Source organism: Cnephaeus nilssonii (genome assembly GCF_951640355.1).
Source record: "Cnephaeus nilssonii genome assembly, chromosome: 14".
Classification (NCBI taxonomy): domain Eukaryota; kingdom Metazoa; phylum Chordata; class Mammalia; order Chiroptera; family Vespertilionidae; genus Cnephaeus; species Cnephaeus nilssonii.
In genome coordinates, this window is record NC_137085.1 from 473138 (window position 1) to 489974 (window position 16837).

Here is a 16837-nt window from a genome sequence, read left to right on the forward strand (position 1 = left end):
AGCAGTGGGGCCGAGGGGATAACTGAGCACACGGCCCCCTAGTCCGCTTCCCTCGGCCTGGCCATGCCGCTGCCCAGCCGCCTCCTTCCTGCCCTGGTCCTGCTCCTGGGTGAGTCCTCGGGCTCGGCTCCTGAAGCAGAGCTGGCTGGGGACTCGGGGGTCAGGCCCTGGGTGGGGCCCAGAGGGAGCCCTTGGGTCCTGGGGATTGCCCCGCTGGGCAGGGGGCAAGCCTGGTGCTCCCCCAGGCCGTCTCCGCCCAGGCCCCAAGGTGAGAGGCCCTGGTGGCAGACCCCTGCTCCTGGACGCCTGGAACCTGAGCGGGGCTGGGTCACCACTGACACACCCGCTTGGGGGTACCCTCCCTCCCGGGCTTCCACTTCCCTCCCCAGGGGGTGTTCCACATGGGGGGCCCTTGGTCCCCTGCAGCCAGCCTGTCAGGCCAGCTGTGCTCGGCTCGGCTTTGGCGGGGAGCCCCCAGCCACAGACACAGCCCCTCCCTCTGACCTCCTGGCCCGGAACCCAGAGCAGGACAACCCACAGCTGGGCTGCCCAGGCCTGAGGGTCCTGGGACCTGGGACCGTCCCAGGCATACAGGATGGGGTCACCTGCTAGACCCCTGCCTGTCTCTGCTGGCAGCAGGGTCCCCAGGTGGGGCCTGGGTCCCCAACCACTGCCGGGCCCCCCAGGACGCCGTGTGCAACTTCGTGTGCGACTGCGGGGACTGCTCCGACGAGACGCAGTGTGGTGAGCAGGTCGGTGGGCGGACGCGGGGCAGGGCTGGCCAGCCCCGAGGGCCGCTCCCCTGACCCCCGCCCCTGCTGTCCCAGGTTACAACGGGGCCTCGCCCGCCCGGAGCGCCCCCTTCGCCTGCAGCTTCGAGCAGGACTCCTGTGGCTGGCGAGACATCAGCACCTCAGGCTACCGCTGGCTCAGGGACCGGGCAGGGGCCGCGCTGGGGGGCCCCGGGCCGCGCGCAGACCACACTCTCGGCACTGACCTAGGTGAGCCCTCGCGGGTGGGTGCCCAGGCTCCCCCTTCCTTGGTCCCTGCCCGTCTTCGAACCCCTCTGCCGTCCAGGCTGGTACATGGCTGTTGGCACTCATCGCGGGAAAGAGCCGTCCGTGGCAGCCCTGCGCTCCCCCGTCCTGCGTGAGGCGGCCCCCACCTGTGAGCTGCGGCTCTGGTACCAGGCGGCCTCCTCAGGTGTGTGCCCAGCCCCGGGCCGGGCGGGGTGCCCAGAGAGGGGAGACAGGAAAAGACAGCCGCTGCTGCAGGAAATGGAAGGGCGGCCGGGCCGGTGAGGCTCAGGGGTTGAGCATCGACCTATGAACCAGGAGGTCGCAGTGTGATTAGGTCAGGGCTCATGCCCAGGTTGCAGGCTCGAACCCCAGTGCAGGGCGTGCAGGAGGCGGTGATCACTGAATCTGTCTGCCTCTCCCTTCCTCTCTGAAATCCATAAAAAATATATTTAAAAAAGAGAAGAAGAAAGAAAATGGAAGGGCGCCGCAGGGAAGGGGCAGGAGGCCAGGGGCAGGGCACAGCCCGCCGGCTGGGAGGCCCGGGGCTCAGCTGCCTGTGACCCCGTGACAGACGTGGCGGAGCTGCGGTTGGAGCTGACGCATGGCACAGAGACGCTGGCCCTGTGGCGGAGCTCAGGGCCCTGGGGCGCGGGCTGGCAGGAGCTGGTGGTGGCCCCCGGCCGCATCCGGGGTGACTTCTGGGTGAGCTGGGGCAGTTTGAATGGTGGGGGCAGCAGGTGGGTCTGAGCCCTGACTGAGGCCCTGAGGACCCTCTTCTCTTCAGGTGACCTTCTCTGCCACCCGCAACGCCACCCACAGGGGGGCTGTGGCCTTGGACGACGTGACCTTCTGGGGCTGTGGGCTGCCCAGTAAGTCCCCAGGCCGGGGGCCCACGCCGGGGGCCGGGGTAGTGGGGCCCCACCTGGTCACTCCCAGCTCCCAAAGTCTGGGGCCTCGCCCCCAGCTGCCCCGCCCCCAGGGTTTGGGGCCTGGTGATGGTTATCCTCCCCCACCCCAGCCCCCCAGGCCGGCTGCCGGCTGGGGCATCACCACTGCCGGAACCAGGCCTGCGTGGAGCCCCACCAGGTGTGCGATGGGGAGGACAACTGTGGGGACAGCTCAGACGAGGACACGCCCAGATGCCGTGAGCGGGGTTCCCATTCAGATGATGGGGGGGGGGGGACCGAACCTCTGCTCGTCCTCCTGGGGGTGGCGGATGGAGATGGAGCCGCATGGCCTGAGGCAGCTCACCACTGGGGAGGCCCAGGGCAGGGGAGGCCCTGCTCAGGGGCCTGAGCCCTTCGCCCCAGGCCGCCACATACCCACCGACTTCGAGACGGGCCTGGGCCTGTGGCACCGCTCGGAGGGCTGGACCCGGAACCACAGCGCCAGTGTCCCCGAGCGCCCCGCCTGGCCGCGCCGAGACCACAGCCGGAACAGCCCACAGGGTGAGGCCACTGGGGACCCTCGGCCCAGCCTGGCCCCCCAGGCCACACGCACCCGGCCCCCAGGCTGCAGCCCACTCCGCTCTCTCCCCAGGCTATTTCCTGGTGTCTGTGGCTGAGCCCCGCACCCCTGCTCTCCTCTACAGCCCCGAGCTCCAAGCCTCAGGCCCCCACAACTGCTCGGTGGGTGAGGCAGGCGGGGACGCGGGCTGCCTGACCGGGCGCTGGGGCTGAAGCCGCTCCCTGACCGTCCTCGTCCCCTCCAGCTCGTCCTCTATCTCTACCTGCACGGGTCCCAGACCGGCCGCCTCCGGCTGTACCTGCAGGCTCAGGGCCCCCACGCCCCCCGGGACCCCGTCCTCCTGCGCAGCCGCCACGGGGAGCTGGGGGACGCCTGGGTCCGAGACCGAGTGGACATCCAGAGCGAGCACCCGTTCCGGGTGAGGCGGGGGGGGGGGGGGGGGGGGAGGCAGGAAGGGAAGGGGGTGGAAGCGGGCGGGCAGCCCTCCAGGCAGGGTGGTTTGTGTGCAGGCTGCAGGATGGGAAGGCAGGGGGCTCTCCGAAGGCCCCCCTAAAGGGCCGTGGGGGTGGCTTTGGGGCGATGGACATGGTGTGGGATGGTGGGAGAGGGCTCAGTGAGCAGGCCCCGGGCAGCACACAGACGCCGGTGCCCCCTGAGCCTGCTGTGCCTGCAGATCCTCCTGGCCGGGCAGACGGGGCCTGGGGGTGTCGTGGGCCTGGACGACCTCATCCTTTCTGACGGCTGCACACCAGCCCCGGGTGAGCCTGCTGAGCCCCTCCTCCCGCCTCCCCTCCCTGGCAGGCAGGCAGGCACAGCCCCCACGCCCCTGACCCCATCCTGTCTGCTCTACCCCACAGAGGCATCCCGCTCGCCCTCTGGGCTCTGGCCCCTGGCCCCCAGGCCCCAGCCCATTGGTCTGCAGCCCCAGGGGCCCTGTGAGCCGGGACACCTCCACTGTGGGGACCTGTGTGTGCCCCCGGAGCAGCTGTGTGACTTCCAGCCGCAGTGCGAGGGGGGCGAGGACGAGCAGGAGTGCGGTGAGCCGCGGGGACGGGGCTCCCTCCTCGGCCCTCCCCAGGCCAGGGGGCGCGGCCCAGGGCCACTCAGCACCCGCTGTTGCAGGCACCACAGACTTTGAGCCCCCCACGGCCGGGGGCTGGGAGGACGTCAGCGTGGGGCGGCTGCAGTGGGGGCGCCTCCCGGCCGAGGAGAGCAGGGGCCCCGGCACGGATGCCAGCGGGGCTGCAGCTGGTGAGGCCCCCCCCAGGGCAGCCTGGAGCCTCTGCCTGCGGACTGTACCCCACAGGGTCCCCTGCTCTGCCTCTTCCGCTGGGGGGTCCAGAGCTGGGGGTCCCTGGAAGGAGTCGTTCTAAGGCCCCCACTCTCCCTTAGGGCACTTCCTGTCCCTGCAGAGGGCCTGGGGACAGCGGACGGCAGCGGCCAGGGCCCTCACACCCCCCCTGGGCCCCTCAGGCCCCCACTGTGCGCTCCACATGGCTTACTTTCTTCAGAGCCACCCCCAAGGTAGCTCACCCGCCTTCCCTGGGGCCCTCTGCCCAGCCCTGGGGGGCGGAGCTGGGAGGTGGGCCCTGCAGGGGGGTGGCCTGCAGGAGGTGGGGGTGCCCTGCAGGATTGGAGAGGCCCCTGCAGGAGGGGGGCGGGCAGCTGACCCCTGGTGCCCCTTGGCCAGGCTTCTTGGCGCTGTTGGTGGTGGAGGGCGGTGCCCGGGAGCTGGTGTGGGAGGCCCAGAGCAGCAGCGCCTGGAAGGGGGACACAGTCCTCCTGGGGCAACGCCGCCGGCCTTTCCAGGTGAGGGGGCAGCCAGGTTGGGGGGCAGCCAGGTGAGGGGTCAGCCAGGTGAGGGGGCAGCCAGGTGAGGGGGCAGCCAGGTTGGGGGGGCAGCCAGGTGGGGGGGCCCGGAGCTGCCTGGACCTAACAGCCCTCCCTCGTGCCCCCATGAAGCTGGAGTTTGTCGGCCTCGTGGACTGGGAAGGCCCTGGCCAGCAGGGCGCCGGGGTGGACAGCGTGACTCTGAAGGACTGCAGCCCCGCCCTGGCCACCAAGGCACACACAGGTCACCCCCACCCCCCGCTCCACACCAAGCCCTGTCCCCGCTCCTCCACCCAGACCACCTCAGGGGCCCGAGACCCACCCCGAGAGCACGCCTCCCAGCTTCTCGGGTCTCAGGAGGGAAACGGGGGTGCCGGGGGGTGCTGAACCCCCCGCCCCCACAGAGGTCTCCTGTAACTTTGAGCGGCACACGTGTGGCTGGCACACGGGCCACCTCACCGACGCCCACTGGCACCGGGTGGAGAGCCATGGGCCTGGGTACGACCACACCACAGGCAAAGGTAGGTGGGAGCACCCAGGTAGGTGGGGCAGTGCCCAGGCCTGGGAGTGGCTCGAGGCCTGCGCTGGAGGGCAGCCTCTTGGAGTCGGTGCGCTCAGCTGGGTCCCGCTCCCCGCCTGCAGGCTACTTCATGCTCCTGGACCCCACGGACCCGCCGGCCCGGGGCCCTGGTGCCCACCTGCTCACCCAGCCCCAGACGCCAGCAGCCCCTCAGGAGTGCCTGTCCTTCTGGTACCACCTCCACGGGCCCCAGATCGGTGAGTGCCCGGCGCTGGGCAGGGCTTGAGGCTCAGGTGGCCCAGGTTATGGAGGAGCTAGGAAGCTGGCAGGGGGTGGGGGGCCTGTCCTCTCCCAGCGCCACTCGCCCTGTAGGGACGCTGCGCCTGGTGATGAGGCAGGACGGGAAGGAGGACACGCACCTGTGGTCAAGGTCTGGCACCCACGGCAACCGCTGGCACGAGGCCTGGGCCACTCTCCACCACCAGCCGGACGCGGGCGCCCAGTACCAGGTGAGGTCAGCTCCTGGGGCGAGGGCAGGGCAAGGCCCAGCGCTGACACCCTCCGCCCCCAGCTGCTGTTCGAGGGCCTGCGGGACGGGTTCCACGGTTCCATGGCGCTGGACGACATGGCCCTGCGGCCTGGGCCCTGCTGGGCCCCCAAGCGCTGCTCCTTTGAGGACTCGGCCTGCGGCTTCTCCACGGGGGATCGCTGGACGCGCCAGGCCAACGCCACGGGCCACGCCGCCTGGGGTCCCCGGGCTGACCACACTACAGAGACAGCTCATGGTGCCGGCCTGGGCTGGGCAGAGGGCCGAGGGTGAGGCGGAGGGCGGGTGGGGTCAGGGTGGGCGGGGCGGCAGGCTCAAGCTGGCATCCTCACCCAGGGCACTACATGATCGTGGACACGAGCCCACGGGCCCTGCCCAGTGGCCACATGGCCTCCCTGACCTCAGAGGAGCACCAGCCCCTGGCCCAACCCGCCTGCCTGACCTTTTGGTACCACCTGAGCCTCCGAAACCCAGGTGAGGTGGTCCGTGCCCACCAGCCCTGTCAGGCCGCCTGGCAGGCCACTGCTTTGGGCTCTAAGGGCATTGTCCCTCTGCTGACCGGGCCGGCGCTGGGGGGCAGGTACCCTGCAGGTCCGCGTGGAGGCAGAGCGGCACCAGGTGCTGACCATCAGCGAGCATGGAGGGCCGGCCTGGCGCCTGGGCAGAGTGGCCGTGCAGGCCCAGCGGGCCTGGAGGGTGAGCGCCCGGGGCGGGTCCTTCCTGCCCGAGGGCCGTCCGGCCAGGCGTGGCACTGCCTCACTTCGTGCCTGCCCAGGTGGTGTTCGAGGCCGTGGCCGCTGGCGTGGAGCACTCCTACATCGCGCTGGATGACCTGCTGCTCCAGGACGGGCCCTGCCCGCCACCAGGTGGGCACCCAGCGGCCTGGCCATGGAACCTGCCACGACGCATGGGTGGGACCAGCTCTGTGCCAAGCATCCCCAGCAGTGGTGGTGCCCCAGGGATGGGGCGGGGCAGTAGCACTCAGTGCCCGGGTCCCTTGCAGCTTCCTGTGACTTTGAGACGGGCCTGTGTGGCTGGAGCCACCTGTCCTGGCCCGGCCTGGGCGGGTACAGCTGGGACTGGAGCAGTGGATCCACACCCTCCCGGTACCCCCAGCCCCCCGTGGACCACACCCTGGGCACCGACGCAGGTGGGTCTGAGTCAGGGAGGAGGCCCCAGATCCACACACCCAAGGGCACCCGCCCACCCCTGCCAGGGCCAGCAGCCCAGCTCAGCCGGGCTCCCTCAGGGTCAGAGGCCTCTGGTCAGGGGTCGGCTCCGTCCATCACTGGGGCACCCCTCCCTCTCTCGTCCCCAGGCCACTTTGCTCTCTTCGAAACAGGCGTGCTGGGTCCGGGGGGCCGGGCAGCCTGGCTGCGCAGCCAGCCCCTGCCCCCCACCCGGGCCTCCTGCCTCCGCTTCTGGTACCACATGGGCTTCCCTGAGCACTTCTGTGAGTCGGCTGGCCAGCGGGCGGGGCGGTGGGGGGCGGAGCCTGGGGCTGGCCTAAACCACCCTGGCTCCGCTCTCAGACAAGGGCGAGCTGAGGGTGCTCCTGAGCAGTGCGCGGGGCCAGCTGGCCGTGTGGGGCGCGGGCGGGCGCCTGCGGCACCAGTGGCTGGAAGGCCAGGTGGAGGTGGCCAGTGCTGAGGAGTTCCAGGTGAGGCCCGGCGCTCCGAGTGGGGGCCTGGGGGACTCAGGCGGGGACCCTGCCTCCGGGGCCCACACGGCTTCTCCTCTTCCCGGTCAGATCGTGTTTGAGGCCACTCTGGGCGGCCAGCCAGCCCTGGGGCCCATTGCCCTGGACGACGTCGAGTATCTGGCTGGGCAGCGCTGCCAGCGGCCTGTGCCCAGCCAGGGTAAGCCCTGCCCAGGCTGGCCAGCCCTGCTCCGGGTCTGGGATCAGCGGCTCAGCAGCTCTCGGCCCCTATGGCTGCCTGAGGCCAGGAGAGCCACCAAGGCTGGCCTTCACTGTCCCCCATGTGCCTGCTGTCCCCTCCCCTCCCCGGGCCCCTGACCGTGCGCTGCTCCAGGCTGAGGCTGGGCCCGGGAGGTGCCAGACAGGCCAGGGACTGCAGCCGCCGCTCCTGAGCACTCGCTGGGCGCTGGTGCTTCACCCCCAAGTGGGGTCCAGCCTGGGGCCATGATGCCTGCCTGCCCCCCGTCTCAAGCAGTGACCCCAGGAACCCGAGGGGAGCAGGGTCGGTGCCCCAGGCACAGTGCTTGGCTTGGGAGTGGGGTTGTCAGGGAGGACTGAGGCCCCAGGGCTCCCTTGCCCCGCGGCCCACAGGGGACTCGGCGGGGGCCACGGTGCCAGCCGCGGTCGGCGGTGCCCTGCTCGTGCTCCTGGTGCTGCTTGGACTCGTGGGCTGGCAATGGCTGCGGAAGGGGGGCTGCCCCTCCAGGGACAGGACTGCGGCTGCGGCCCCCGGCTTTGACAACGTTCTCTTCAACGCGGTAGGGCCCCGGGTGGGACAACACAGCTGCTCCCCTGGCCTCTGGGCCCACAGGACGATAGGGAAGGGTGGGGCCTGGTGCCAACAGGCCAGCCAACACCCACTAACATTCACAGCCCCTCGGGCACCACCACACCCCCACAGGCGGGTGGGGGAGCCGCTGTGCCCTCCTCTTGGCTGGACCCTGGAGAGCAGGCAGTGGGGCAGGAACCCCTCGACCCACCCAACTGGTGCTGCCCACCTGCCACCAGCCGTCACCAGGCTCCTCCCCCTTTCTAGGATCAAGTCACCCTGCCAGCGTCCGTCACCACCGGCCCCTAGGCCCAGAGGACCCACTCCCCACAAGAGCTCCCCATCCTGTCGCCCTGGCCCCAGACGTGCCGAGCCCCCATCCCTCACCCTGCATCCTGCCACCACCCACATGTCTGGGTGAAGTCCTCACCCCAACAATAAACACTCCGGCCCGTGAGGGCAGCCCCTCTCACCGGCCAGCCTGTGCATCTTGCTCTGAAGGGTCCCCGTGTCCACCACCCGTGCCACGCCCGAGCGGTCCCTAGACAACACAGCTGCTCCCCTCTGGCCTGCTCCCCTGGCCTCTGGGCCCACAGGACGATAGGGAAGGGTGTGGCCAGGGACTCGGGCCAGGGGAGGGTGGGGCCTGGTGCCAACAGGCCAGCCAACACCCACTAACATTCACAGCCCCTCGGGCACCACCACAGCCCCACATGAAAACAACCCCCTCCCACCCCGTGGGCCAAGAGGGAGCAGAGGTGCAGTGGGCGGGGCCCGGTGGGACAGATGCTCACACCGGCAGGAAGGGCAGCGAATGTTTATTAGTTTATTAGCGTCTCTAGCAGCCAGACGGGCGTCTTCCCTCTGCGGACTGGACTGGCCCTGCCCCGCACCGCCATGAGGCCCCCTCCGCCCGCCCCGGGAGCCACGCCCACGTGGCCGACACCTGGGGAGAGGGTGGTGGGTCTGCACCTTGCTGAGGATGGGGGTAGGGAGGAAACACAACAGGAGAAGCTAACACTTTGCAAGGCTTTGTTTACAGCAGGGTGGGTGGGGGTCCCAGGCAGGCTGACACCCGTGTTCCGCTCGGCGCGTGAGGAGGCCACGCTGGCACTGGGGGTCCCGGGGAACCGCCAGACATGATCAGCCGGAACGCACTGACCTCGAGGCTTTGTGCTCATTTCGCCCTGGGCCCCTTCTCAATCGGCTTCCCAATGTCCTTCCCCCGGAGTTTGAGGCCTGAAGGAGCATCGGACCCAATGACCTCGCAGCTCCCACCGGGGAACTTCAGAGGAGAGAGCAGCCCCCCGCTTCCCACCATGTCCCCAAGGGGGCAGCAGCCACCCTCTGGCCATGAGCACTCGCTCCCTGCCCCACAGCCAGGAGACAGGGAGCGGGAGGGAGGGAGAGGGACCGGGGACGGCAGCCCCACTCCGGGCTGGGCTCTCAGAGCTGCTGGCACCTCAACCCAGAGCAGACACCCCTTCCCTCCCCAGGACGGAGCTCCGTGCCCGGGCTTCAGGCTGACACCCCAGGGGACGTGTGGAGAACCTGACAACGGGCAGGGCAGGAGCCACGAGGACCCCAGACTTGGGCTGGGGGTGGGGCCGGTGGGGAAATGTGCCGGGGAGGAAACCACACAGCTCACTCAGGGGAACTTTCCTAAAGCCAGGCTTCCTGCGCCCCACCTGACCCACCCCCACAAGGGGCAGCCCTGGCGCCTCGTCACCCCACAAGCTGGAGGACACTCACCGATGGCTCTCTCGATTTTGCCCAGAACCTGGTTGTTAGGAATGGCCCGTCCGCTCTCGTAGTCCGCGATGACCTGTGGCTTTTCGTTGATTTTCTAAAGAGAAAATGTGTTTTGTACACGTCAGTTTGGTAAGAAAACGCTGCAGAACTAGGTAGGACACACGTGGATGGGCTGGGCTCCACCTTCCGCGACAGCGAGGGGCCGAGGGCCTTAGTGGGGCTGCTCCCAGATGCCCTTGGTCACTCGAGAGAGAAAGGTCCGGGGGCCTCCTGTGGCTTCCCCAGAGGCCTGCGGGGGCCAGGGCCAGCTGCAGCCCCCTAAGTCCCCGGCGGGCAGAGCCCCCGCCAACCACAGCCTGGAGGAGGGGCCGCCACTCACGGTCGCCAGGTCCTTCTGCGTCAGCCCCTTGCTCTGCCGGCCCTGCTGGATGACCTTGCCCACCTCCAGGGTCACCCGGTCGTGGTGCAGCTCCTCCGTCTCCCGGTCCAGCTTGGCCGTGTTCTTGGTGATTGAGTGCTGCTTGTTCTGACCAGCAGCCCCTGAGCGGTGGGAACCAAGAGAGAAAGAGAGAGAGAGAGAGAGAGAGAGAGAGAGGTAGGTTTGCACCAACATGAGGGAAAGGCGTTGCAGGACACGAACCAGGCACGACGGCCGGGGCGCCCGCGCAGCTGCACGCCCAGGTGACATGGGAAGCCAGGCCGTCCAATCATGGCAACTGCACAGGCTTCAGAGCAGATTCCAGAACTTTCTCCCAGCGGTGGGAGTGGACAGCACAGCCTCCCGACCTCTGCCACCCACAGCTGCTCGGGTGAGAGTCCAGACGCCCCCAGCGGCTTCGGCTGCCAGCGGGCATCCTGACCCCCGGGGCACTGCGCACATCTGCAGAGATGGCCCGCCCCACGCCCTCACTGAGCGCGGACGCATTGGTACCTACATTTCTTGGAAGTCTCCACATCTTCTCCTCGTCTCTGGGCTGCTAAGATGGCCTAGAAAATCAGGAAATGACTTTTGGTCAAAATTAACTTTGGAGCCGTGGCTGGGCAGCTCAGCTGGTTACAGCTTTGTCCTGATACTCAAAGGTTGTGGGTTCGATCCCCAGTCAGAGCACACACAAGAGCCAACCAAGGAATGCTTAGGTGGGTGGGACAAATCCATGTCTTTCTCTCTCCCCCTTCCTCTCTCTCTAAAGCCAACTTCTAAAATATTAGCTTTCACCCTGGCTGGTTTTGCTCAGTGGTTACAGCTGAAGGGTTGTGGGTTCGACTCCAGTCAAGAGCACCTAATTTGGTTGCGGGCTCGATCCCTGGCCCCATGAGGGAGGCAGCCAATCGACATCTGTCTCTTCCCTTCCCTCCCCCCCTCTAAAAGTCAGCGGGAAAAACACCTTCAGGTGCGGGCTGACAAACACCAAACACAACCGGCTCTGGCAGCGCCAGCTCAGCTGCTGTGAGCCGGGCACCACCCGGGCTCTTCCACGGGCTGACATCAGCGCCGGCTTTTTATTTGTTTAGGTTTTTATTGACCCTGAGGGAGAGGGAGAGGGCAAAGAAACATGGACGTGACAGCGAGTGAAGCAATCTATCGCCCACACCCCCACCGGGGGTCCAGCCTGCCACCGGCCATGCACCCGACCAGGGGTCGAACGGCAGCCTTCCGATGCAGGACGACCCCCACCGGCACCGGGGCATGCTGGGCTTTGAACCCAGCTCGTCAGGCAAAACCCCTTCAACCAAGTCTCCTGGCGCCTCTCCCTCAGCGGCTCCCACGGCCGTCCTTCCCGCAGCTGAGACTGGCTCCCCGTTTCCGCCTAGAAGGCCACGCTGCAGACTGGCGGCGGCTCCCCCCAAAGAAGGCTGTCCGGTCTGGCCTTCCTGGGGCACCCACCCCAAGCACCACCAACGGGAGCACCCCTACCCCCACCCCGGATCTGTGGCCCCCAACAGTAGCATAACCCTCGTGCTCTTAAGTGGGTGGGTTTACAGGCGCTTTCTGGCGCTGTGCTTGTGACTGCTGCTGTGGCCCTTAGTTTCCTTTGAAAAAGAAGAAAAAGCGCATTTGGTTTGGACTGCGCAGCCAGCGGAGGAGGGGGGGGAGGGGGGGGCAGGACAAGGAGTCCTGGCCCAGGCCCCGCCCCGCCCGGACAGCTAGCCAGGCTGGGAACCCGCTGCCTCCCAGCAGCCCTCAGGGCTCATCTGCACGTGCAGGCGGGGGGGGGGGGGGGGGGAGGGAGGGGCACCTGCACGGTGAGTCCCCAGGCAGCGTGCAGGGTGCTGGGTGGGTGACACGGGCAGCATCGGACTGAGCAGACTCGGTGGGGGGGGGGGGGTAGGAGGGCGGGGCGGGGCGCTCCAATCCGCCCCTGTCCCATCCCACCCGTCCCCGCCCCCTAGCCATGCCCCACCCCGTTTCCACCCCAAGCCCCCCCCCCAACCCGGACCCAGTCCTCGACTCTCCGCCTCATCTTCGCTGTCCCTGTCCACACCCACCAGTCTAAAGGCCTCCGGACCTTGCCCGGCGTCGACCCCAGGCCTGTATCACTGGCCCGAGAACCCCACCCTCACGCGCCCATCCCGGCAAGGCCAGTCCAGGCCCCGCGGTCCTCCTCATTCCTGCCCCTCCACCTCCCTGCCCCTCCACCTCCCTGCCCCCCCGTTCCTGCCCCTCCACCTCCCTGCCCCCCACCTCCCTGCCCCCCCCGTTCTGCCCCTCCACCCCCCCCCCCGTCCCAGCCCCTTGGTCCCGTCCCATCCCCCACCCGCTATCGCGGACCGTCCTCCAGTCCTGCCTTCTGCTCTGTCCTCATCCTGGCGCCCCCCAAGTCCGCGCGGACCGTCCCTGACGGGCCCTCTCCCGTGCCCCGTCCCCCGCCCCTTCCCTACCCGAGCCCCTGACGGCGGCCCCCGACCCCGCGTCAGCCCCGCATCGGTCCGCCCGGTCCGCCGGCCGCTCCCGGGCCCTGAGGCCGCGCGGGGCCTCACCTGCTTGGACTTGGCCTGCGCGGCCGTGGGGCCCTTCTTGCGCAGCACCGTCACCGTGTCCCAGTCGCTCTCGGCCATGGCGGCGGGCGGGTCAGCGGTCCTCACGGCGGCTCGGCGGCAGCTGCTCGAGACCCTGCGGCGCGACGTCGCCTCTTCGCTAGCCCGCTTCCGGCGCCGTCCGCGGCCCCGCCCCCGCCTCCCATTGGTCGGAATCCCGGAGGGGCGGGCACTTCCTGCGGCTCGGGACCAATCTGAGCCCGGCTCATCTGCAGAACTGCGGGGGCGGTGCGCGACGTGGGGGTGGTGACGTCAGGGCGCGGAGGGGGCCGGAGTGAGCGCAGGGGGGCGCGGAGGGGGCGGGGAGGGGGCCGGAGTGAGCGCAGGGGGGCGCGGAGGGGGCGGGGAGGGGGCCGGAGTGAGCGCAAGGGGGCGCGGTCCGGGAAGCGCTGGGGGGCGCGGAGGGAGCAGGGGCGGGGTAGAGGGGGCGCGAGGGGGTGGGGAGGAGACGACGGCAGGGCCGAGTGTGCACAGGGGGCGCGGAGGGGGCGGAGAGGGGGCGCGGAGGGAAGTTGTCTCGGTGCAGAGGGGGCGGGAGTGGCCGCAGGGAGGCGGGGAAAGGGGCGCGGAGGGGTGGGTTGAGGTGCCGTGCGCCCGGCCGCGGTAGTGAGGAGAGGGAACTCGTGTAGAGGAGGGGGCGCGGGAGGAAGAAGGGCGTGGCGGGGGCGATGCGCAGGGAGAGACGAGGGGGCGCGCGCGAGGGGCGGCCACATTTCGGAGAGGAGGGGCCTGGGAAGGCGGGGTGATGAGCGGAGGGAGGACTCGGCCTTTGGGCAAACTAGCGGGGGGGGGCTGGCAGCTCCCCGGGTCGCACCTTTGGGGATGGGCATGGGTCAGCCCAGCCCGGCTCTGGCCCAGTGCAGGCAGGAGGTTCGGGTGTCCGCCCACAAACTGGCCTGGGAAATGGATACGCATCCGTTTTTCTGTTGTTGGACTTAGTTTCTGCCTCAGGCTTCCCTTTGCCAGCCTGCCTGCAAGTCCAAGTTGTATTTTCCTGGAATTGTGCTCACGTGATGCAGAGGCGTTGGACATATGTAATTTGGGGTAGGACTCTCTTTGAGATAAAAACCGGAAAAGTATAAAACCAAACTGAGAAAAAGAAATATTTTTGTATAATATTTTGTAAAATGTATGTATATATTTTACAACAATGCTTACAGTTATTAGTTTTTAAAATTTTTTATTTTCATTGATTTCAGAGATAGAAACATCAATGATGAGAGGCAATCATCCATCAACTGCCTCCTGCACGCCCCCCACTGGGGATCGAGCCCGCAGCCCAGGCATGTGCCCTTGACGGGAATCAAACCCAGGACCCTTCAGTCCGAAGGCCAACGCTCTATCCACGGAGTCAAACCGGCGAGGGCTATTTTACGATAGTTTTGTATAAGAGGACAAGTTATACATTTAAAAAAAAACTGACAAGTGCCACAAATACCACAAAATTTAGAAAAATGACCTTTGTGTGGATTAACATGCGTTTCTAGTGGTTTTGCTTAGGTTTTTGGCTGTGTTCTCTTTGAACGCGCACAGCATGACTGCAGATTGTGTTGTGGAAAGAACAGACGGGCGATTCAAACGTCTCTAGCGTGTTTGGTCACACTGGCATCTGATTGTTAGTGGTGACCGTGACCGTGGTTTGGGTGACACTCGGGGCTTTGCACGAAGCGCTCACGGTAGCATTCCTACAGGTAGGTGTTTGCTGCACAAATACAGGAGTTCCGACAAGGGCAACCCCACCCAAAAGGAAAAACAGCACAAGGAGTATCAAACCCTATATCCTGCCTTACGGGCTACTTTCCTCAGAGCGGACGGACTTCATTCTGCCCGGGGGTGGGGGGAACTGAGTCCACTCACCATTTTGCGCGTTGCGTGACCGGGAGAATTTTGCAGTGAGCAGGTGCGCGGTGCCCGCGCCGGGCTTCGCCGGCAGTTCTAGCTTCAGCCGGCAGATGGCGCGCGCGGACCCGCCGCTGTGCCGGGGAGGAGTCGGCCCCCGGTTCTCCATCCAATGAGAACGGGCCCAGGATGAGGCCCCAAAGGTCGCTGCCCTCTGGGGCCCACAGCTGGGGAAGGACACAGGCACACAAACCGATTCTAGTCACCTGGGGCGCGTGGGGGGACCCACTCAACGACAGACCACCGGGAGCGAGACGCTGAGGCCTGCCAGGCACCTAGGGGGGCGGGGAGCTGGTCCAGGTGCGGGCCTGGCTGGTGCAAAGGCCCTTTGGCCAGGCCCCAGGCAGCAGAGGTGGGGACAGCCTGGGAAGCTTCAGTTCTGCGTGGGAGGTTGTTGCCTGGCCTTTGGCCCTGGGTGTGGGGTGGCCTGACGGGAGGTGGGTGTTAAACGGGTTGGGAATCCTGGCCGAGCTTGTCTGTGGGTGAGGGGACGTGGGGCGGTCTCTGCTTTCTTCTTGGTACTGTTGCGTTTTCCCGAGCTTCCCGAGTGCCCTCTGTGCTGCACACAGACGTGGTCTGAACAGGTGATGCCATCCGTGGTTTCAAAAAGCATGGGCTGGTGAGCAGGGAACACGTGCCGACTTCTATTACTGCGTGTCCTTCCCAGAGCACAGAGGGTGCACATGGGCGTGGAGCTGTCCTTCCCAGCTCTGTGCGCCCTGGCTCTCCTGCTGGGCTCCCGTCCAGCGGCCGGCCTGGGCGGACCCTCCCACCCGGGCCTCTCGTCCTCCTCCCTGCAGGCCTGGGTGACCTCCTGGTCCCAGAGCACGGGTGCTGGTGGGGTGGCCTGGCCCACCCTGTGTCTTCTCCTTCCCTCAGGGGATGTCTCAGGGGAGGGGTGGCCTGGCTGTGCACTCTCGGGGGAGGCGGGAGGGGGAGCCCCTGCTGGCTGGCCTGGGTGCAGGGGAATTCTGGGGCAGAGCTGGCGGGCCCGGCCCTCAGATGACGGCTGAGCCAGAGTGAAACCGGCTTCTTTCAGAAGCTGCTGCCTGGGGTTGACCTTAAAATGTCTGAAAAATGAGCAGAGGGGGGAAGCTTTTAGGCAGAGAAGTGGGTTGTATTTAGTGAGGTGGCCCCGCCTAAGGAGGCTCTGGGGACAGCCGGAGGGGCACATGCAGGGTGTCCCATGTCCAGGTCCTGAGTGGGGACCCAGATCACCCTTCCTGTCTCCTGTGCAAGCTGGTGTCTGTCCTCCCAAAGGCCTGAGTGAGTCAAGGATGTGAGGTGAGCACCTTACGAGCCATACCTGTCAGGGCACAGATGCCAGGTGAGAAAGAAAAACAAAGGAGGCAGGGTGGGCTCCGGAGGCAGCAGAGGGCGTGGGCTGCTTGCCGCCAGGCAGCCCCCCTCCCGCCTTGGTCTGCTCACCGGTGGGCAGGAGAGGCCCCCGCAGCCGTGTCCACACGGCCTGGACCCGGATCTGCAGCCAGGCCCACGCCTTTCTCGGGGGGCACTGAGGCTAGGACAGCTGCTCTAGGCCCGAACCCGCCCTGCCACTTGCTGACCTGAGACCCCAGCCCCGGCCCCTGCCCAGGGCCGCACGGGGCTGTCCCAGGTGCCTCCTGGCTCCTCCCTGCTGTGGCTGCGGGCTGAGTTTCGCTTTCTTTTTGGCAGGAAGGAACCTGACTGGGAATCCCCTGAGCTGCCCGAGGGCCAGAGTGAGTCACCCCTTTCCAGCTTGCCAGGTTGGGGGTGCCACCCCTTCAGAGCTGGCGGGCGGGGGTGGGGCAGCACTTCCAGGTCAGGGCCCTGCCACCCACACTCCCTCCCCCTGGGTTCTCCACTCGGCTCACCGGCTCACCGGCAGGCCTGTCGTCGGAGTCAGACTAAAGTAAACATACAAGAAAAAAATAAATAAATAAAATAAACATATCTGCACGTGCGTGACGATCCTGTGGACGCAGCAGTGTTTACGATAAGCAGAAGCGCTTCCATGCTAGGAGCGCCGGCAGGTCCTTCGGGGTCGTTTCAGGGGCGGCCGCAGGCAGCTGGCTGCCTTCCCGGGGGCGAGGCCTTGCTCAGGAGAAACCTCTGGGCGTGGGCAGGGCCAGGCGGCTCCTGTCAGCCCTGGAGGAGTGACCCTCCCGGAATCACTGCAGAGGCCGGCGGAGTTTCCTGATTTTGCAGCGGAACCTCTTCTCTGCAACAAGAACAGTTTCCTGCAGGGGGTTCACAGCGAAAGGGGGGACGTTCCTACGCCTGAGCGCACGCAAGGCCACGAGCTGGCGGCGGGAGGTTT

At 67.3% G+C, this 16837-nt stretch overlaps 2 protein-coding genes across 2 annotated transcripts; one reads left to right on the forward strand and one right to left on the reverse strand.

Annotated features, from left to right (window-relative positions):
* Positions 1–63: 63 nt before the first annotated feature.
* On the forward strand, positions 64–8518 carry MAMDC4 (MAM domain containing 4; the record flags this gene model as incomplete). The annotated part of the gene is made up of 27 exons (XM_079790505.1): positions 64–109; positions 637–744; positions 828–1001; positions 1078–1203; positions 1591–1721; positions 1804–1888; positions 2038–2163; positions 2330–2467; positions 2559–2647; positions 2731–2904; positions 3160–3244; positions 3344–3523; positions 3609–3737; positions 3879–4010; positions 4721–4837; positions 4959–5093; positions 5209–5345; positions 5408–5621; positions 5720–5857; positions 5964–6079; positions 6159–6249; positions 6387–6533; positions 6702–6836; positions 6916–7043; positions 7134–7242; positions 7674–7840; positions 8119–8518. The coding sequence occupies 27 exons, from the start codon at positions 64–66 to the stop codon at positions 8158–8160; spliced, it is 3399 nt and encodes a 1132-aa protein (XP_079646631.1). The 3' UTR covers positions 8161–8518.
* Positions 8519–8674: 156 nt separating this feature from the next.
* On the reverse strand, positions 8675–12785 carry EDF1 (endothelial differentiation related factor 1; the record flags this gene model as incomplete). Its single annotated transcript, XM_079790506.1, is given in 7 exon segments — positions 8675–9090; positions 9604–9697; positions 9983–10143; positions 10539–10590; positions 12583–12684; positions 12686–12739; positions 12741–12785. Coding segments are annotated over 7 exon segments (570 nt in total). The 3' UTR covers positions 8675–9028.
* Positions 12786–16837: the final 4052 nt, after the last annotated feature.